Source organism: Schistocerca americana, chromosome 7 (assembly GCF_021461395.2).
Source record: "Schistocerca americana isolate TAMUIC-IGC-003095 chromosome 7, iqSchAmer2.1, whole genome shotgun sequence".
Lineage (NCBI taxonomy): Eukaryota > Metazoa > Arthropoda > Insecta > Orthoptera > Acrididae > Schistocerca > Schistocerca americana.
Window position 1 is genome coordinate 15662483 of NC_060125.1, and position 18761 is coordinate 15681243.

The 18761-nt window shown below is 40.6% G+C and overlaps 1 protein-coding gene across 11 annotated transcripts in view; it reads right to left on the minus strand.

Annotated features, from left to right (window-relative positions):
* LOC124622601 overlaps nt 1-18761 on the minus strand; it is a 113268-nt gene that overhangs the window by 25627 nt on the left and 68880 nt on the right. For 9 of the 11 annotated variants that reach the window (XR_006980657.1, XM_047148360.1, XM_047148355.1 and 6 more), the window contains 2 exons: nt 13847-14026; nt 9494-9733 (listed from right to left, as the gene is read on the minus strand). Coding sequence is in view for 9 of the 11 variants with exons in the window: in XM_047148360.1 (XP_047004316.1) it covers nt 9494-9733; nt 13847-14026 (420 nt within the window). In the remaining 2 variants the exon portion in view is untranslated. The remainder of the gene's footprint in view (nt 1-9493; nt 9734-13846; nt 14027-18761) is intronic. The other 2 variants (XR_006980658.1, XM_047148361.1) reach the window with 1 other exon arrangement.

Below are 18761 nucleotides of genomic sequence, written 5' to 3' on the forward strand. Positions count from 1 at the left end.
CCGAATGTGGTCAGACGATGTAGAGGGCACGAAAGAACGAGACACAGAGTGGTTAGGGAAAATTAAGAACGTGTGAAGAAAATGAACTAGACACAGAGGAAAAGGTTGAACTAGTGTTAGGCAGTCATCAGAGGATGCACAGAAACTTAGGCCAAATAGAAAACTATAATTAGTGGAAAGACATGAAAAGAGGAACACATTAGGAACTATTACAAATCTCAAAGAAATAAGTTCACACAGAGAAGAGGGTACATAAGTTATTAAGGATCCAGAAAACTGTGACGACAGCATTTCACTGACAAACGGGGTGCTCTAGAGAACTCGTAGGACACTGGTGGAATATTTATGACACTTCGTTAGAGAGGACCACTGTACTTGGAATATATGGGAACAGTATACTGTTTCTGTATTTAATATGCCTCACAGTAGCAAAGTATCAACAAAAATAATCAGTTTTTGAAACAAACAAGTAACTGGATAGAAAAAAAATTTATTCATCATGTGGTGGCAGGAGAACACACATGAAAAAGGTATTACAGTTTGCAAGCTTTTGGAGCCACTTGCTCCTTCTCCTAACAGAAGGGTCGAAGGGGGAGGGAGAGCAGTGAAGGATCCTTCTCCTAGCAGAAGGGTCGAAGGGGAAGGGAGAGCGGTGAAAGAGGAGGACTGGTAAGGTTTAGGAAAAGGAGTAGAGTTTGGAGGAGTCACGCAGAACCTCTGGTCGGAGGAAGACTTACCGGACAGGAGGAGACGGAAAGACTGACCGTTATAGACTGCAGTGGACAAGATTCAAAAATCTGAGAGCTTAAACACGGTAGATACAGTAATACGAGAAACAGAGAATACTGCTGTAACATCGTGCACGAGCTAATAAATGCGGAAAGCTAAGTGCACTGTATGTGGTACAGGTGGGATGGGAATTGCAAAAAATAGAAGGTTAGAAAATGAAAGATGTGGAAAACTAATCTATCCAATTACTTATATTTTCACAGTAGCAATGGCTATACATTGTTGGCATAAATTTATGGGAGACAAGTACACATTCCAGGAGTCATAAAGACAGAGGAATGAACTGTTATGCATATCAGCCAACTAGAATGCTGCAAGCAGTACATCCAGTAGCACGAGAAAGGATAAAAGAAATGAAGGAAACCAGTAAAGCTCACACGAAGAGTTGGAGAATCGAAGAATATTTAGGATGCTTCTTTTGTTTGATGAGACCGTAAGAAGGTGTCATTCTAAGAACCTAGCTGCACAGTTCCGTGGACCGTACAAAGTGATTGCAGATGACCTATCCGATGTGACAATTAAGATGTACAGAACTACGCAATGGAAGTACATGCGAAATCCCAAAATTAAACTTTTTCTGTGGTGTGTCCCAATGTCAAGTGTTCAGACTATTTTGTTCTGCTGAAGCTACCATAGCAGGGGTAGCTTACCTGGATATGTTACCAGAACGGCTCTTTCATCAGTTAAAAGGTGACCCCGAAAACTTTACTCGGCAACAACATCGGGCCCCTATCCGTCGGCACGTTTTTGTACGAGCACAGTCGAACATCGAAGCCTTTGACCGCTGGACTGGTGCTAATAACTGATATGACGAGGACACTGTTCTGCTGGCCTTGACCCCTGTGATTTTTTTCCTTTGGGCTTTGTAAAAGATCTTGTCTGCTTTGTGCCACTATCTAATGATCTGCCAGAGTTGAGACACAGAACTGAAGGGGCTGTTGTTGCTTCCATTGCTCTGGACTTATTACCCAAAGTGTGGGAAGAATTGTATTTTAGGTCGAACTGAATATTTGTATAAAAAACTGTTATAATATACCACTGAAACGGAACATTCCTTTGCAGACAGACTGTACTTTAACACGAACTTTATTATCTACATTGAGGACAGGAACTGATTAACATCAGCTACGTTGTGGGCGACACGTGCAGAGCAGTTGCGTAATGTTATTCAATACTATAACTGCAGTGACAGGATGCAGCGCACACACACTGAACATCACTTGCTTCATGACTCAAAGCACTATGGAGATGCATCAGGACCATTATTTCAATGAGCTTCTGGATTTAAATTCTTTACGACAGGGTGTACATGCGGACAATTTGGGGGGGGGGGGGAATAAATAAATAAATAAGAAAAAAACCACGTAGATTTTCCCCTGTTAAAAATACACTTTTTCTGGGTGAAAATGTACTATACCCTGAGAGAAAGTACATTTTTCCTTGTTAAGTGCCAGTATATTTTCCTTCGAAGCTGTAAAACTTTTCAATTCTTTGACTGGTAAACGTTTTATACACCAGCACAGAACTTCCAGCATTTTAGGAAACAAAATCCAGCAAGAAAACAATGTGTTCTGGAAAGCTCTTTGCCGTGGGGCAACATAAACATTGTATATACTGGTATTTCAAAAGTATAAATACGAATTCCAGCACGTACAGCACAGTAGCTTTTGGAGCAGTGAAATTTAGACTGTGCTGCACAATGCACTTCGTTAACCAATTATAGCTTGTGTCACACAACCTAGACAGCCGACGACAGCAGATATTCGGAGCACGGTACGGAGAAGATGAGACAATTTACTTGTAAAATGAGCAGGAAAGAAGCAAACAAGTATTGCTACGACTGCGACATATCCCCCTACATGTGAGAAAACTTTGACCCTTTCATTGGAAATCAAATTACGTGTGAAATTGCTGAACTCATCCTTCAATTTTTTTTTTTTTTCGTTTTCTAAAGGATAATCATACTTCTGCCATTGTTTTTGCATAATCTGTAATCTACAAAAGAACTGAAATAAATATGAAAAACTAACCTTGAAGCTTGGTCTCTTTTTAGCATGTGTTAAACACAAACGCACCATTAAAATTTTAAATAATGGCATAAATGGCTGGTCGTTTTTAAAGTGGCTGGCTCTCAAAAGGTTTAAGTTTCGAATGACAGTGAAACACTTCACAATTTAATTAATTCATCACATATTTTCACATGTCTTGTGTAAAAGGAAATTTACTTTGAAAGCAGTGCTTCTCAAATAACCATTCACAATATTTTCCCACAGCTTGTTAGAAATGTAAACACCTGTGATGTCACTCTCATCGAAAGCAATTTGTTCTTACAAAGTTTTCACAGTCTTAACTTTTGCTTTGGTGTTATTCTCTGGTTTATGTTTTACTGCTGCAGTATTATTCTGCAGCAGTGGGCTACAGTAAAATTATTTGTTAGAATATCAGTTTTTATCAGTCAAAACTACAAAAATTGATCTGAAAATTAAAACAATGAAAAATTCCCAAAATTATAACAAATTGCTGGACTTTTCCCGGATGAAAAAGTTCCCCCATTTTTTCTAGATTTCCTGGCCGTGAGAACGAGCACATAACTCCACAGAATACAGACTGCCACGCAACTGTGATACCAAATAGGAGAACAGCAGCTGTTGTAATTCAGAGAAGTAGCAGTGATTCTGACTGACATTTCTTCAAATGATCACTGTGTGTGCACGGACTGGAGGAGTACATCATCAACACTTGCCAAACTTTGGGACGGTACCGTATCTACAAACATCTACAGTGACATAAATGGTTGCACTGGTGCGTCATGTGCAATTTCCTATTCAGACATAAATCACAGCACCCTTTCAACAAATCTAAGCTTTCTGTGCACCTTTCCTAGTAATGTTTTGCCTGATCACCATATTTCATATAATTTCTTACTATTACCCATTAATGCATATACAATGTGATACACTCAAGACGTTTGCTACTAATCTTATAAGCAGATACTACACAGCTAGCTCTCTCTCTCTCTCTCTCTCTCTCTCTCTCTCTCTCTCTCTCTCACACACACACACACACACACACAGAGTCATTATTCTACATTTATCCTTATTTAACACTGATACAGAACTGCAAGAGAAGTTATTTATTTTCCCCACATGCTATCTGAGACAGAACACAGAGAAAGCCCGAGTGCTTCTATATTTTTGAACCCTTTGCCAATCAAACGTAAACTGCAGGAAAAGGATAGATTACTATTCACCATAAATATGACACGTTAACATCTCAGTCCATCCCTATGCCACTCCCCGTCCTGGGCCACAGCTACAGGGATCGTATCACTGTGGAGACCCTGGTGCAGGACCAGCCCAATCCACCTCCCAGCACTTCCAATTCCAGATCCGTCACAGCCTCGTCCTAGCCCACCAGAGGCCAGGCCGTCCGAGAAAGCAGCCACGTCATCTACCAGCTCTGCAATCACTGCACAGCTTTCTATATCGGTACGAGACAAACGGGCACCGCCAACCTGGGGGGCGAGAGCGAAGTAGCACCACGTGGTACAACTTGCAGGTGAACATAATGTGCTGGATTTTGACGGCTGCTTCACTACTCGAGCCGTGTGGATCCTACCCTCCAACACCAGCTTTTCCGAACTGCAAAAATGAGCATTATCCTTACAAGACATTCTCCACTCCCTCCCGAAATTATAGTTGCCTGAACATACAGTAACCTACTGTCGCTACTGTTTCCATCCCCTCTGTCCTTCCACCTCCTCCATTTTCGTGTCCTCTCACCCTCGCTGTGTGCCTCCCTCTGCCAATGCACCTGACCATCCTTTCCCCTCCTCTTCTCCTCTTTTTCAATCTTCCCCCTCCCTCCACCTCAGAACACTGCACCTGCCAGTATTGCTGTACCCCCATCTAGTCCCTGCATGCCCCGCCCGTCTTCTTCTCTCCCCCCACCTGTTGTTGTGGTCTTCAGTCCTGAGACTTGTTTGATGCAGCTCTCCACCTGTTGTTGTGGTCTTCAGTCCTGAGACTTGTTTGATGCAGCTCTCCATGCGACTCTATCCTGTGCAAGCTTCTTCATCTCCCAGTACCTACTGCAACCTACATCCCTCTCAATCTGCTTAGTGTATTCATATCTTGGTCTCCCTCTACCATTTTTACCCTCCACGCTGCCCTCCAATGCTAAATTGGTGATCCCTTGATGCCTCAGAACATGTCCTACCAACCGATCCCTTCTTCTAGTCAAGTTGTGCCACAAACTCCTCTTCTCCCCAATTCTATTCAGTAACTCCTCATTAGTTATGTGATCTACCAATCTAATCTTCAGCATTCTTCTGTAGCACCACATTTTGAAAGCTTCTATTCTCTTCTTGTCCAAACTATTTATCGTCCATGTTTCACTTCCATACATGGCCACACTCGATACAAATACTTTCAGAAACAACTTCCTCACAAATCTATACTCGATTTTAACAAATTTCTCTTCTTCATAAAAACTTTCCTTGCCACTGCCAGTCTACATTTTATATCCTCTCTACTTCGACCATCATCAGTTATTTCGCTTCCCAAATAGCAAAACTCATTTACTACTTTAAGTGTCTCATTTCCTAATCTAATTCCCTCAGCATCACCAGACTTAATTCGACTACATTCCATTATCCTCGTTTTGCTTTGTTGATGTTCATCTTATATCCTCCATTCAAGACACTGTCCATTCCGTTCAACTGCTCTTCCAAGTCCTTTGCTGTCTCTGACAGAATTACAATGCCATCGGCAAACCTCAAAGTTTTTATTTCTTCTCCATGGATTTTAATACCTACTCCGAACTTTTCTTTTGTTTCCTTTACTGCTTCCTTAATATACAGACTGAATAACATCGGGGAGAGGCTACAACCCTGTCTCACTCCCTTCCCAACCACTGCTTCCCTTTCAAGCCCCTCGACTCTTATAACTGCCATCTGGTTCCTGTACAAATTGTAAATAGCCTTTCGCTCCCTGTATTTTACCCCTGCCACCTTTAGAATTTGAAAGAGAGTATTCCAGTCAACATTTTCAAAAGCTTTCTCTAAGTCTACAAATGCTAGAAATGTAGGTTTGCCTTTCTTTAATCTTTCTTCTAAGATAAGTCGTAGGGTCAGTATGGCCTCACGTGTTCCAACATTCCTACGGAATCCAAACTGATCTTCCCTGAGGTCGGCTTCTACTAGTTTTTCCATTCGTCTGTAAAGAATTCGTGTTAGTAGTTTGCAGCTGTGGCATATTAAATGGATAGGTCGGTAGTTCAAACAAATTTCGAGCTTGCAGCCGGTCGTCGTTCAATACTTCGCACGATATGTCAACTGGGCACCTGCCAGTCACCTTCAGCTGAGCTGTCGCAGACGCGAAAACGTCCTCCATTCCACAATATATAGCGTACTGTAACTATTCTGCGCATGCATCGAAAGCTTGATAGTTGAACCACACTGCCCGCCGGCCGCGCCCTCGCTGGTGAATAGTGGAACTCAGTCGCCCTCTGCGTTGCTGTTTGCCACGGCCGTCGATGCACTCAGTCGTCTTCGATTTGAGCAAATCGTGGAGATGACAGGATTCCATGCACTGTCCAGCTGGTAGCCGCTGTCACAGTTTAACAGATTTTCCGCCAGTCGTATTTCTACGGATTCTTCAATAATGGAGTCCCAGAAAGACGTTGCTGTAGACAAAATCATTGTTTTCTCATACTCCATTGAATGTCCAGTAGAAATACCATGTTCAGCAGAGGATTCTTGCTATTTTAAACGAAGTGTTACCAACAAAAGGAAGAAAAGCTAAAGATGGTTCTGGCATGTTCTCCTCTTTATTCTCTTTCTGCTTCTTAGTTTTAATTGTTAGTGCCCTGTTAATCTGCCGGATGGAATACCCATTTTCGCTGAGTACTGTCTTTAGATGGGCGAATTCTTGAGGTAAGCTATCTAGATCTGGGACAGTATGAGCTCTATGAACAAGTGTTTTAAGCAAATTCATGGTTTGTGATGGGTGATGGCAACTTGATGCTTGCAGGTACAAATCAGTACAAGTGTGTTTCCGGTAAACTGAATGCCCTAGAGAACCATCATTCTTCCTTCGACCAGGACATCCGAGAAAGGCAAACAACCATCTTCCTCTATTTCCATGGTGAACAGGATGTTGCTATGAATGGAGTTGAGGTGATGTAGAAACTCCATTAATTTATCTTCTCCATGAGGCAACACTATGAAAGTGTCATCCACATACCGCCAAAAAACAGTTGGCTTCAGGGCAGCTGATTCAAGCGCTCTCTCTTCAAAATCCTTCATAAAAAGGTTGGCCACCAAAGGAGACAGGGGGCTACCCATGGCGACACCGTCAGTCTGTTCAAAATATTCTTGATTAAACATAAAATAAGTTAAAATTCACAGGATAGATCGGTAATTTTCACATCTGCCAACACCTGCTTTCTTTGGGTTTGTAATTATTATATTCTTCTTGAAACCTAAGGGTATTTCTTACGCCTGTCTCATACGCTTTGCTCACCAGATGGTAGAGTTTTGTCAGGACTGGCTCTGCCAAGGCCATCAGTAGTTCTAATGGAATGCTGTCTACTCCTGGGGCCCTGTTTCGACTCGGGTCTTTCAGTGCTCTGTCAAACTCTTCATGCAGTATCATATCTCCCATTTCATCTTCATCTACATTCTCTTCTATTTCTATAATATTGTCCTCAAGTACATCACCCTTGTATAGACCCTCTATATACTCCTTCCACCTTTCTGCTTTCCCTTCTTTCCTTAGAACTGGGTTTCTGTCTGAGCTCTTGATATTCATACAAGTGGTTCTCTTTTCTCCAAAGGTCTCTTTAATTTTCCTGTAGGCAGTATCTATCTTACCCCTAGCAAGATAAGCCTCTACATCCTTACATTTGTCCTGTAGCCATCCCTGCTTAGCCATTTTGCACTTCCTGTCGATCTCATTTTTGAGACGTTTGTATTCCTTTTTGCCTGCTTCATTTACTGCAGTTTTATATTTTCTCCTTTCATCAATTAAATTCAATATTTCTTCTGTTACCCAAGGATTTCTACTAGCCGTTGTCTTTTTACCTACTTGGTACTCTGCTGCCTTCACTACTTCATCCCTCAGAGCTACCCATTCTTCTTCTACTGTATTTCTTTCCCCAATTCCTGTCAATTGTTCCCTTATGCTCTCCCTGAAACTCTGTACAACCTCTGGTTTAGTCAGTTTATCCAGGTCCCATTTCCTTAAATTACCACCTTTCTGCACTTTCTTCAGTTTTAATCTATAGTTCATAACCAACAGATTGTGGTGAGAGTCCACATCTGCCCCTGGAAATGTCTTGTAATTTAAAACCTGGTTCCTAAATCTGTCTTACCATTATATAATCTATCCGATACCTTTTAGTATCTCCAGGATTCTTCCATGTATACAACCTTCTTTCATGATTCTTGAACCAAGTGTTAATTTTGATTAAGTTATGCTCTGTGCAAAATTCTACCAGACGGCTTTCTCTTTCATTCCTTACCCCCAATCCATATTCACCTACTATGTTTCCTTCTCTCCCTTTTCCTACTCTCGAATTCCAGTCACCCATGACTATTAAATTTTCGTCTCCCTTCACAATCTGAATAATTTCTTTTATTTCATCATACATTTCTTCAATTTCTTCGTCATCTGCAGAGCTAGTTGGCATATAAACTTGTACTACTGTAGTAGGCGTGGGCTTCGTATCTATCTTGGCCACAATAATGCGTTCACTATGCTGTTTGTAGTAGCTTACCTGCACTCCTATTTTTTTATTCATTATTAAACCTACTCCTGCGTTACCCCTATTTGATTTTGTATTTATAACCCTGTATTCACTTGATCTAAACTCTTGTCCCTCTTGTCACCGAACTTCACTAATCCCCACTACATCTAACATTAACCTATCCATTTCCCTTTTTAAATTTTCTAACCTACCTGCCCGATTAAGGGATCTGACATTCCACGCTCCGATCCGTAGAACGCCAGTTTTATTTCTCCTGATAACGACGTCCTCCTGAGTAGTCCCTGCCCGGAGATCCGAATGGGGGACTATTTTACCTCCGGAATATTTTACCCAAGAGGACGCCATCATCATTTAACCATACAGCAAAGCTGCATGCCCTCGGGAAAAGTTACGGCTGTAGTTTCCCCTTGCTTTCAGCCGTTCGCAGCACCAGCACAGCAAGGCCGTTTTGGTTATTGTTACAAGGCCAGATCAGTCAATCATCCAGACTGTTGCCCTTGCAACTACTGAAAAGGCTGCTGCCCCTCTTCAGGAACCACACGTTTGTCTGGCCTCTCAACAGATACCCCTCCGTTGTGGTTGCACCTACGGTACGGCTATCTGTATCGCTGAGGCACGCAAGCCTCCCCACCAACGGCAAGGTCCATGGTTCAGATTGCTATTAATGTGACAGTTGCGTTCCAGTCAGACCTGCTGGTGGGAGTGGACATGTGTGCATGAGGTGTGCTTCTCTCTCTCTCTCTTTCTCTCTCTCCCTCTCTCGTGGAAAGCTATACTGTGTAACAGTCTTTCTGTCGTGCATTTCTGCTTCTCGACAGGTCACCTTTGTTGTGAGTAAGAATCTATCCTTTTCCTTATATTATTCTTATTCCAACCTGCAGTTTCCAAAGCTTGAACCTGCAAAGTAATTATGTAGACACAGATCTTTCCTTACCTGAGACTGATGAGATTCTCCGGAAACTTATCAAAAGGCACTCCAGTAACATCCGAATAATCGAATGTCAGACAGCGCAAACCTGACAATTTGAGGATGCTGCTCACACCTGGCTGCAACTCTGTAAAATACGTGGTACCGAAATACATGGTACCCATTCGCAACGTGTGAAGTCGCGGTAGCCCGACGAGGCAGGGGAATAGGCCTCCGCCGAGTCTGCTACAACCTGTCACATCTAGTCTGGAACAAACCACAAGTGCACTATCGTTTACACGGGAACAAGTTGGCAGAAATAAATATGATGAATTTTACTCCTAGCTGTCACCTTTGAGACAGAGCATTTTTCATGTAAATCAAAATTATTGTACATCTTCAAGTAAAATTGTTCCAAAATTAAACTTAAGTCTAAGGTGAGGGTGATGACAAATACACCTACAAAGTGGCATGACTGTCATAAAGGAAAAGTCACAAAAACAACACCTTACACAAGATCTGAAGCAAAGATTTGCAACATTGATGACGATACCCTACTCCTTGAGATAGCCTGAACATCAGGCTTTATAATCAGCAAGCCATTGTTAACACAATGGAAAAGAGCAAAATGCTACATTAGCCACTATCTCACAATGAGAAACTTCAGGGTTATGCATTGAGAAGAAAAAATTTTCTTTATTTCTTTAACAAAAACACACTTTTTGCCTAGAGAAAATACACTATCCCTTGGGTGAAAGTACATTTTTTCCATGTTAAGAGACAATATACTTTTCCATTGAGCTATAAAATTATCAGTCCTGGGAACTGTAAAGGCTTTTATGCTCCAGTGCAGAGAAACCACCATTGTAATATTTCCTTACATAAAGAATGTAGGTAGAGGTTTCGCTAAGAATTTTGCACGATTGCACTGAAATGCCGATTCTTTGCATATACAAATGTTTACCGCATTTACCCGATTATAAGATGAGGCTTTTCCCAAACTCATCATTCCTAAACTGAAGGATCATTTCATCTCGTATTCACAGTCAACATTTTCACATTGTTTTGTAGAGCATATAGAGGTCATAATACATTTAGAGATGAAGCTTTGACTCTGAGGTCACATGCAGGTCAATTCTGAAGAATTTGGAAGGGCAGGGAAAGGGTGGAGGGAGGGATGACAGATGCCTTCTCAGGTCCCACCAAAACCTTTGAAATTGCAATGTATTCTGAATAAACAGGCAAATAATTGTGACAGCAAAGATATAAATTTCACAGCTGTACTGTCAGGATAATGATTAAAAACAGTGGTACCACAAAAAAACTGGGTTAGAAGCAAAATAGGTAGAAAAGAAAACAGTCCAAATATTAATGAAAACCATATCTTTTCCTTTATTTTAACTCCTTATCATAAAACCCTGAGTTACCTCGGTTTTATTATTCTGACAGATACTAAAAATCCATAGTGTACTTGGCCAGCTTATAAATAGACCTGTGAAAAAGTAGAACTCCATTTATACCTGTTTCAGCACTGATAGTTAAGTGTTCAGCCACTATAGAGCATCTGGTACTGCGTTTGCACCTGGCTGTCGTGGTGGTTGCCACTCGGTACCATCTTTACTGTGTGCAGCTTTAGATGCTCGACAATTAAACACGTGCATTCCAGCCTTTCTCCTGTATTGTTGTTTAGGTTTACTACAGTGATCCTAAGTCTGACATTGAATTTAAGCATGTTGTTGTTGTTGTGGTCTTCAGCCCTGAGACTGGTTTGATGCAGCTCTCCATGCTACTCTATCCTGTGCAAGCTTCTTCATCTCCCAGTACCTACTGCAGCCTACATCCTTCTGAATCTGCTTGGTGTATTCATCTCTTGGTCTCCCTCTACGATTTTTACCCTCCACGCTGCCCTCCAACACTAAATTGGTGATCCCTTGATGCCTCAGAACATGTCCTACCAACCGGTCCCTTCTTCTAGTCAAGTTGTGCCACAAACTCCTCTTCTCCCCAATCCTATTCAGTACCACCTCATTGGTTATGTGATCTACCCATCTAATCTTCAGCATTCTTCTGTAGCACCACATTTCAAAAGCTTCTATTCTCTTCTTGTCTAAACTATTTATCGTCCATGTTTCACTTCCATACATGGCTAACACTTAAATCAATACTCGACGTTAACAAATTTCTCTTCTTCTGAAACACTTTCCTTGCCATTGCCAGTCTACATTTTACATTCTCTCTACTTCGACCATCTTCAGTTATTTTGCTCCCCAAACAGCAAAACTCCTTTACTACTTTAAGTGTCTCATTTCCTAATCTAATTCCTTCAGCATCACCCGACTTAATTCAACTACATTCCATTAGCCTCATTTTGCTTTTGTTGATGTTCATCTTAGATCCTCCTTTCAAGACATTGTCCATTCCGTTCAACTGCTCCTCCAAGTCCTTTGCTGTCTCTGACAGAATTACAATGCCATCGGTGAACCTCAAAGTTTTTATTTCTTCTCCATGGATTTTAATACCTACTCCGAACTTTTCTTTTGTTTCCTTTACTGCTTGCTCAATATACAGATTGAATAACATCGGAGGAGGCTACAACCCTGTCTCACTCCCTTCCCAACCACTGCTTCCCTTTCATACCTCTCGACTCTTATAACAGCCATCTGCTTTCTGTACAAATTGTAAATAGCCTTTCGCTCCCTGTATTTTACCCCTGCCACCTGCTGAATTTGAAAGACAGTATTCCAGTCAACATTGTCAAAAGCTTTCTCTAAGTCTACAAATGCTAGAAATGTAGGTTTGCCTTACCTTAATATTTCTTCTAAGATAAGTCGTAGGGTCAGTATTGCGTCATGTGTTCCAACATTTCTACCGAATCCAAACTGATCTTCCCCAAGGTCCGCTTCTACCAGTTTTTCCATTCGTCTGTAAAGAATTCACATTAGTATTTTGCAGCCATGACTTATTAACGTGATAGTTCAGTAATTTTCACATCTGTCAACACCTGCTTTCTTTGGGATTGGAATTATTATATTCTTCTTCAAGTCTGAGGGTATTTCGCCTGTCTCATACATCTTGCTCACCAGATGGTAGAGTTTTGTCAGGACTGGCTCTCCCAAGGCTGTCGGTAGTTCTAATGGAATGTTGTCTACTCCTGGGGCCCTGTTTCGACTCGGGTCTTTCAGTGCTCTGTCAAACTCTTCATGCAGTATCATATCTCCCATTTCATCTTCATCTACATTCTCTTCTATTTCTATAATATTGTCCTCAAGTACATCACCCTTGTATAGACCCTCTATATACTCCTTCCACCTTTCTGCTTTCCCTTCTTTCCTTAGAACTGGGTTTCTGTCTGAGCTCTTGATATTCATACAAGTGGTTCTCTTTTCTCCAAAGGTCTCTTTAATTTTCCTGTAGGCAGTATCTATCTTACCCCTAGCAAGATAAGCCTCTACATCCTTACATTTGTCCTGTAGCCATCCCTGCTTAGCCATTTTGCACTTCCTGTCGATCTCATTTTTGAGACGTTTGTATTCATTTTTCCCTGCTTCATTTACTGCACCTTAGAAAGTGAAGAAGAATGTGGCGTTATTTCATTCGAGACCGAAAGTGACGACAGTTTGCCAGTCGAGCGACAAGTACTTGCCGGTGGTACGAGATAAATACGTCCACTGTGCTCTGGCCAGCTTCTACGAGATTTCTGTTCACAGGAAACCGTTGTAAAATCCACACTTAGAATTGACAGCTGCACAGAAACCTAAAAATGACTCCAAGTTTCAGATATTTCAATCGAAGTCTAGTGCACCAGTATGCTCAGGATTTTACTATTGGTGATTTTCAAAATTTTGCAACTTATAATTTTGAGCTCTAAAACCCATCTTTATATTTCAGTATGTAATGTCTTTCAGTATATAATGTTTTTCATTAATAAAAAATATCATTTTTGGAACATAATTTGAAAAAAAAAAAATATATATTAAGGGGTTAATTCTCCTTGTATTATCAAAATGTAGACAGTCAAAACTGGAATTTTAGGCAGATACATAATGTCAATAAAACAGTTTGTTACTCTGATTCGTCAGGGTATGTTAAAATAAATGTTTCTAAAGAAGCCTTTCGGATCGTCTTATACTTGGGTAAAAACAGTAGTAAACTTCATGCGTGTTTGACAATTGTTGCACTCTACCTCAGTCATATTGCAGTTTTAATGGCCAGCTGCATATTTTATTTATTGTCTTGACTTACAATTCTTTTTCAACACAATTTCAGTCACAACATTTATGAGTAACTCACACGATTCTGTACTACTTCACCAGTTACGTTTTCATTATTCAGCAAAATACTCTGTCTGCACTACACTGCAAAGCCAGCAACATCACTTACATTTCAAGATGTTCTAGACGGTCGATCTCCGAGAAGGCAGCAGGCGACAGCTTCGTAGCGTGAGTGACGGAGAGCTGCCGCAAACCGGGACATCCGTGGCTGATGGCAATTACTGTGTTATCTTCCACACCGTATCCGTGTGGTAGATCCAGCACTTTCAGTTGTGGCAGTCCTCTATTCCTTAAAAATACAATCGAGTACATAGTTTATGTTGTGTCACATTATTTTGTCTTTATAATGGGGGGAAAAAATCAGAAACAGCAACCTGACACATTCTGCTTACAATGACAGAACACACCCTGCTCACCAATTTTGATAACTTCAGGACGCTGATCAGTTGCCACAGCAAAGTAACTCTCACGAAAGGATAGGGTCACAACACTACATTTTTTGGAAACATCCACATCAAATGAACCGAGGCGCTATCTGATTTGCACCAAGTACAATTTTAGAACACTAAAAAATAGGGAAATTGTAACTATATTAATTTTCCAGGTATCAAAATTCTAATTTAAATTTGTTTCATATATGTTCGACTGATCACGGACAGTGGGGACTCGCGGATATCGAGGTGATCATTATATAGTATGGGAAAATAAAACTGGCCATAACACGAGAGTAGAGCAACATTGGCAACCTCGATTTGAGCAATAGAGAACCACGGGTCAGAAATGCACCGTCGGGAAGCTCCCGCTGTAGAACAGCAGCCGGTCAGCTGCGAGGATGTGTCTAGTTGTGTAATTTTGTCAGAATCGGTGCTACTGAAGTTGTTAGAATATAAGTTAATTCAGGTTATCTCTACATGACAAAAAAACAAACATGTAGCCTATACATTTCAGTATTAACAACACTGGATCTTACAGTACCTCATGTCAACTATCTACATGCAGTCCTGTTTCTCCAGTACCAATTAGTATCTTATTATTGACATTACAGTACTATTAGCATAATTGGATTTAACAGTCTACCATTAAACAGTAAACATAACAGAAAATTCGTGTGTCAGGTAACTAGCCGTGGATATGTATTTAAAGTTTTACCAAGTTTGACAGACCAGCTGATACTATCATCTGCAGCTAATTTAAGTAGTAACTGTGCTCAGAGCACACACTTTTCCGTGCTCTCGTCACCGATCAGCTGTAGCTCCACAACGGTGCAGTTATGACCTACAGTTATTCAGAAAATGTTTGTCAATTCTGTGTCCTCTTCTGTGGTCTGAATCGATCAGTCTGGTTGTTGTTCTCTGTCTTTCATATGACCAAACAACTCAGTCATTTATGTCATACAACTGAGTCTGTGAAAATAAAAGTTTCTTAAAATATGTACAGCTGTGGTATGTGTCACGCCAAAGTTTCACCCGTTACCACAGATGTGCCTCGAGATAAAGGCCTCACTGACTGTGGCTGACTGGTACGAGACCTGTGTTCATATTATTTGTTTACTTTGATCCTCAGTCCAGATTCTGCTTTCTGTACGCTTTCTGTTTTTTATTGGCAACAAAGTGTTTTACAATTCCTATTGCTGTCTTCTAGGACTTGGAGAGGGGACTTAGTATACAAGTTTTTAATAATGAACCCGCACCTCTTGAGATGTAAAATAAGTTTGAAGATTAGAACACTTTTGAATCCACCACTTCCCAGTGCGCGCACCTATTGAGAGGAATGTGCCGTTCTCACTCGCTGTTGTAATTATGACATCACGTACTATTTTCCTCTGACTCCAACAATGGCTGCAAGTACGTTCACTGGTCAGTACGTTCACAACTGCAGCGATCTGTGGTGTTTCACAGACCGGCCAAACTCTCTACTTTGAAGAGAATGTCCTTCACCACGTAGAATGGAACACTAAGACGAATATTCTAAACACTGACTGTATCGTGTGCTCCTACAGCACGCGAGTCGGAGCTCATTACCTCCACTGTGTGCGTGTCTGCACACAGTGAAGTGGAAGATATGAAAGTGATCCAACCTTCAAACTTATTTTACATCCAAATGGTAAATTTGCAGACATGGGTTCCTCATCAGATTTGTTCTGCCAAGTCACCTGCACAACCCTTAGGAACCTGCAACAGGAATTGTGAAAATCTTTCTTTAAGCGTTTTTTGGAAACGTGAATATGAAAAACAAAAATTGTCACACACACACACACACACACACACACACACACACACACACACACACTCTCTCTCTCTCTCTCTCTCTCTCTCTCTCTCTCTCTCTCTCTCTCTCTCTGTGTGTGTGTCTCTGTGTCTCTCTCTCTGTGTGTGTGTGTGTGTGTGTGTGTGTGTGTGTGTGTGTGTGTGTGTGTGTGTGTGTCCCCTCTAACTTGCCAAAGGGTTTCTTCTGAAAAACTCTACACTTCTGCTATCTAGTGCAGTGAGAGGCTTCCTTTACTTCATAATATTTACATTAGAACTGCCAGATCTTTGGCTGGTTGATTTGAAGCCACCAAATTTGTGAGTAACCCTGACAGCTGAGAGACCTAACCCCTGCTGGCTCAGTACATGTTTTCAGTAACAAACAGCACACCATACTGTACATATGCAAGGGTAAGATGACCCCAATTTTAAGACGAGCCCCCTTTTATTTGACTGGCTTCTTAAGAAAAATTAATTTTTAACATATTCTTGACCAATCAAAATTACAAACTGTTTTATTGACAAAGTATTTGCCTAAAGAGTTAACATTATACCTGTTCTAAATTTATGCCATTTTAATTGAATTAACTGTGAGTTGTTCTGATGTGATGACCTCAGAATATGGCTGTTTTCATCCAAATACGTGTAGGATTTTGCTTTTGTACAGGTGTGACAATTTTGCGGTGTCTCTCACTTCCAAACACATAATCTGCTCACTGCTCTCTCATTAGCTACATAGAACTGACAGCTGACACATATCCTTTCACACCCGTCATACATCACAGTGAACATCGATAACACTACAGCGGGAAACACACAACTACGCCACTGGCCCCTATGTAGACTAACTGTCTGCTGCAGAAGTTAATACTACTATTGTGTGTTTGTCCAGTTTTAAAGTCAATTCAGTTCTGAATACATGTGCATTCAGGCAAACTGCAGTTTAAACATGGAAGATGTACAAAAAGAGACAGAGTATGTGGTACAGATTACCACTGTTGGCATATCAGGTATCTTATGTGACCTCAGTAAGGCATTTGCTATGGTGAACCATACGCAGCTGCCCCTCAAATTAGCTTCTTATGGTGTCCATGAAAAATCTTTAAATTAGTTCAAGTCATATCTCAAAAATAGGAAACAGAGGGTAGTTATACAACATAAGGGCAAGAAAGCTTGCTCTAGTTGGAAGGAAATACATGCAGGTGTACCCCAGGGGTCCATACAAGGCCCATTACTATATAAATGACACACCAGGTAAGGTAACTTCAGATACGATTCTGTATGCAGATGACTCAACAGCAGTAGTCTGCTGTAAAAACACTGAAGAATTAGCACAGAAAACAAAACAGACTGATCATGTGGATTGCTTACTGAAGCAGTTAAATAGTTTTGTTTATGCAATGAGGGTTCCGAATAAAGTAACTGACTTAGCTGTTAGGAAAATTGTGTATCATACATATTTTATATCAGTTGTAAGGTATGGCATAATTTTTTGGGGAGTTGAAAAGGAAGCCACCCAAGAGTGTTCAAGCTACAGAAAAAAAAAATTATCAGAGCTATGACTGGAACAAACCTTTATTTGCAAGCCTTGACTTTCTGACCATTCCTTCCATGTTTATATATGAAACACTTCTCTGAGTTAAGAAACCCACATCTTTTTGAGGGAAATTCATTTACACATACTTATCCAACAAAACACAAACAAGATTACATGTTACATTGCCATAGACAACCATTATCTGAAAATACTGCATATTACATGGCTTTGAAGCTTAGCAAATAAAATCCATTCAAAGATGAAGGACTGTAAGCTAGAATCTACCTGTGCAAACATTGAAAATATTTAAAAAGCCAACTGCTACTACAGTGTGGATGATTTTATAAACAGAGACAAGTAGGAGATAACATATCTGTTTTGTTTTCCTGTTTTTTCTACATTACGTTCTATGTGTATGCTTATGTTCCCTTTTACTGGAGGTATATGTTCTTTTTAAATGTGTCGATACTTGTAAACTATCATGAGAACTATGTATCTAAATATGTAGATGTAAACACATATATTACATTTATGGAAATATGTGGTCCTTGAGGTATGTCCATATTTATAAACTACAGAAACAAACATGAAAAATACTTCCATATGCATTATTTTAATGTATCTTGTTTTAGGTATCCTTAGGTAGGCACAGAATTATTCATTGATGAGTGACCAATATTTCAATCAAACGACTGTATATAACATGTCATGTGACAATAAAGATGTTGTGTTGGCTGAAGAGTCAACACCGTGTTACGAGAGGAGGCCAAAAGGCACGCATTTTAGCTCACGCAGGCTGGCATAAGGAGGGAAGAACTATATTGACGTGAGATCTGGAACATGACAAGGAATTAGAATTCAAAAAGCGGACATAATTAGTTTGATACTTAACTTTAATCCATTAATGATGAACATTGCTCTTGACGGTACATGATTCACAATATTATCTGTTCAGATTATAGTAACTGAATATGGCACCTTGCTAGGTCATAGCAAATGACGTAGCTGAAGCAGGTCCGACGTATACTAACGGACCGCAGCCGATTTAAAGGCTACCACCTAGCAAGTGTGGTGTCTGGTGGTGACACCACAAAAGATTCTCTTCTGTTCTATTCCCCTCCCCACACTCATCCTAGTTCCCTGCCAAGCTGTTCCCCCACCGAGCCTCGTATAGTGCTGCTCGAGACTGTGGAACGTGTACTACAATATCTTCAGAGTGCAAGTCAGATGTAACAACAATG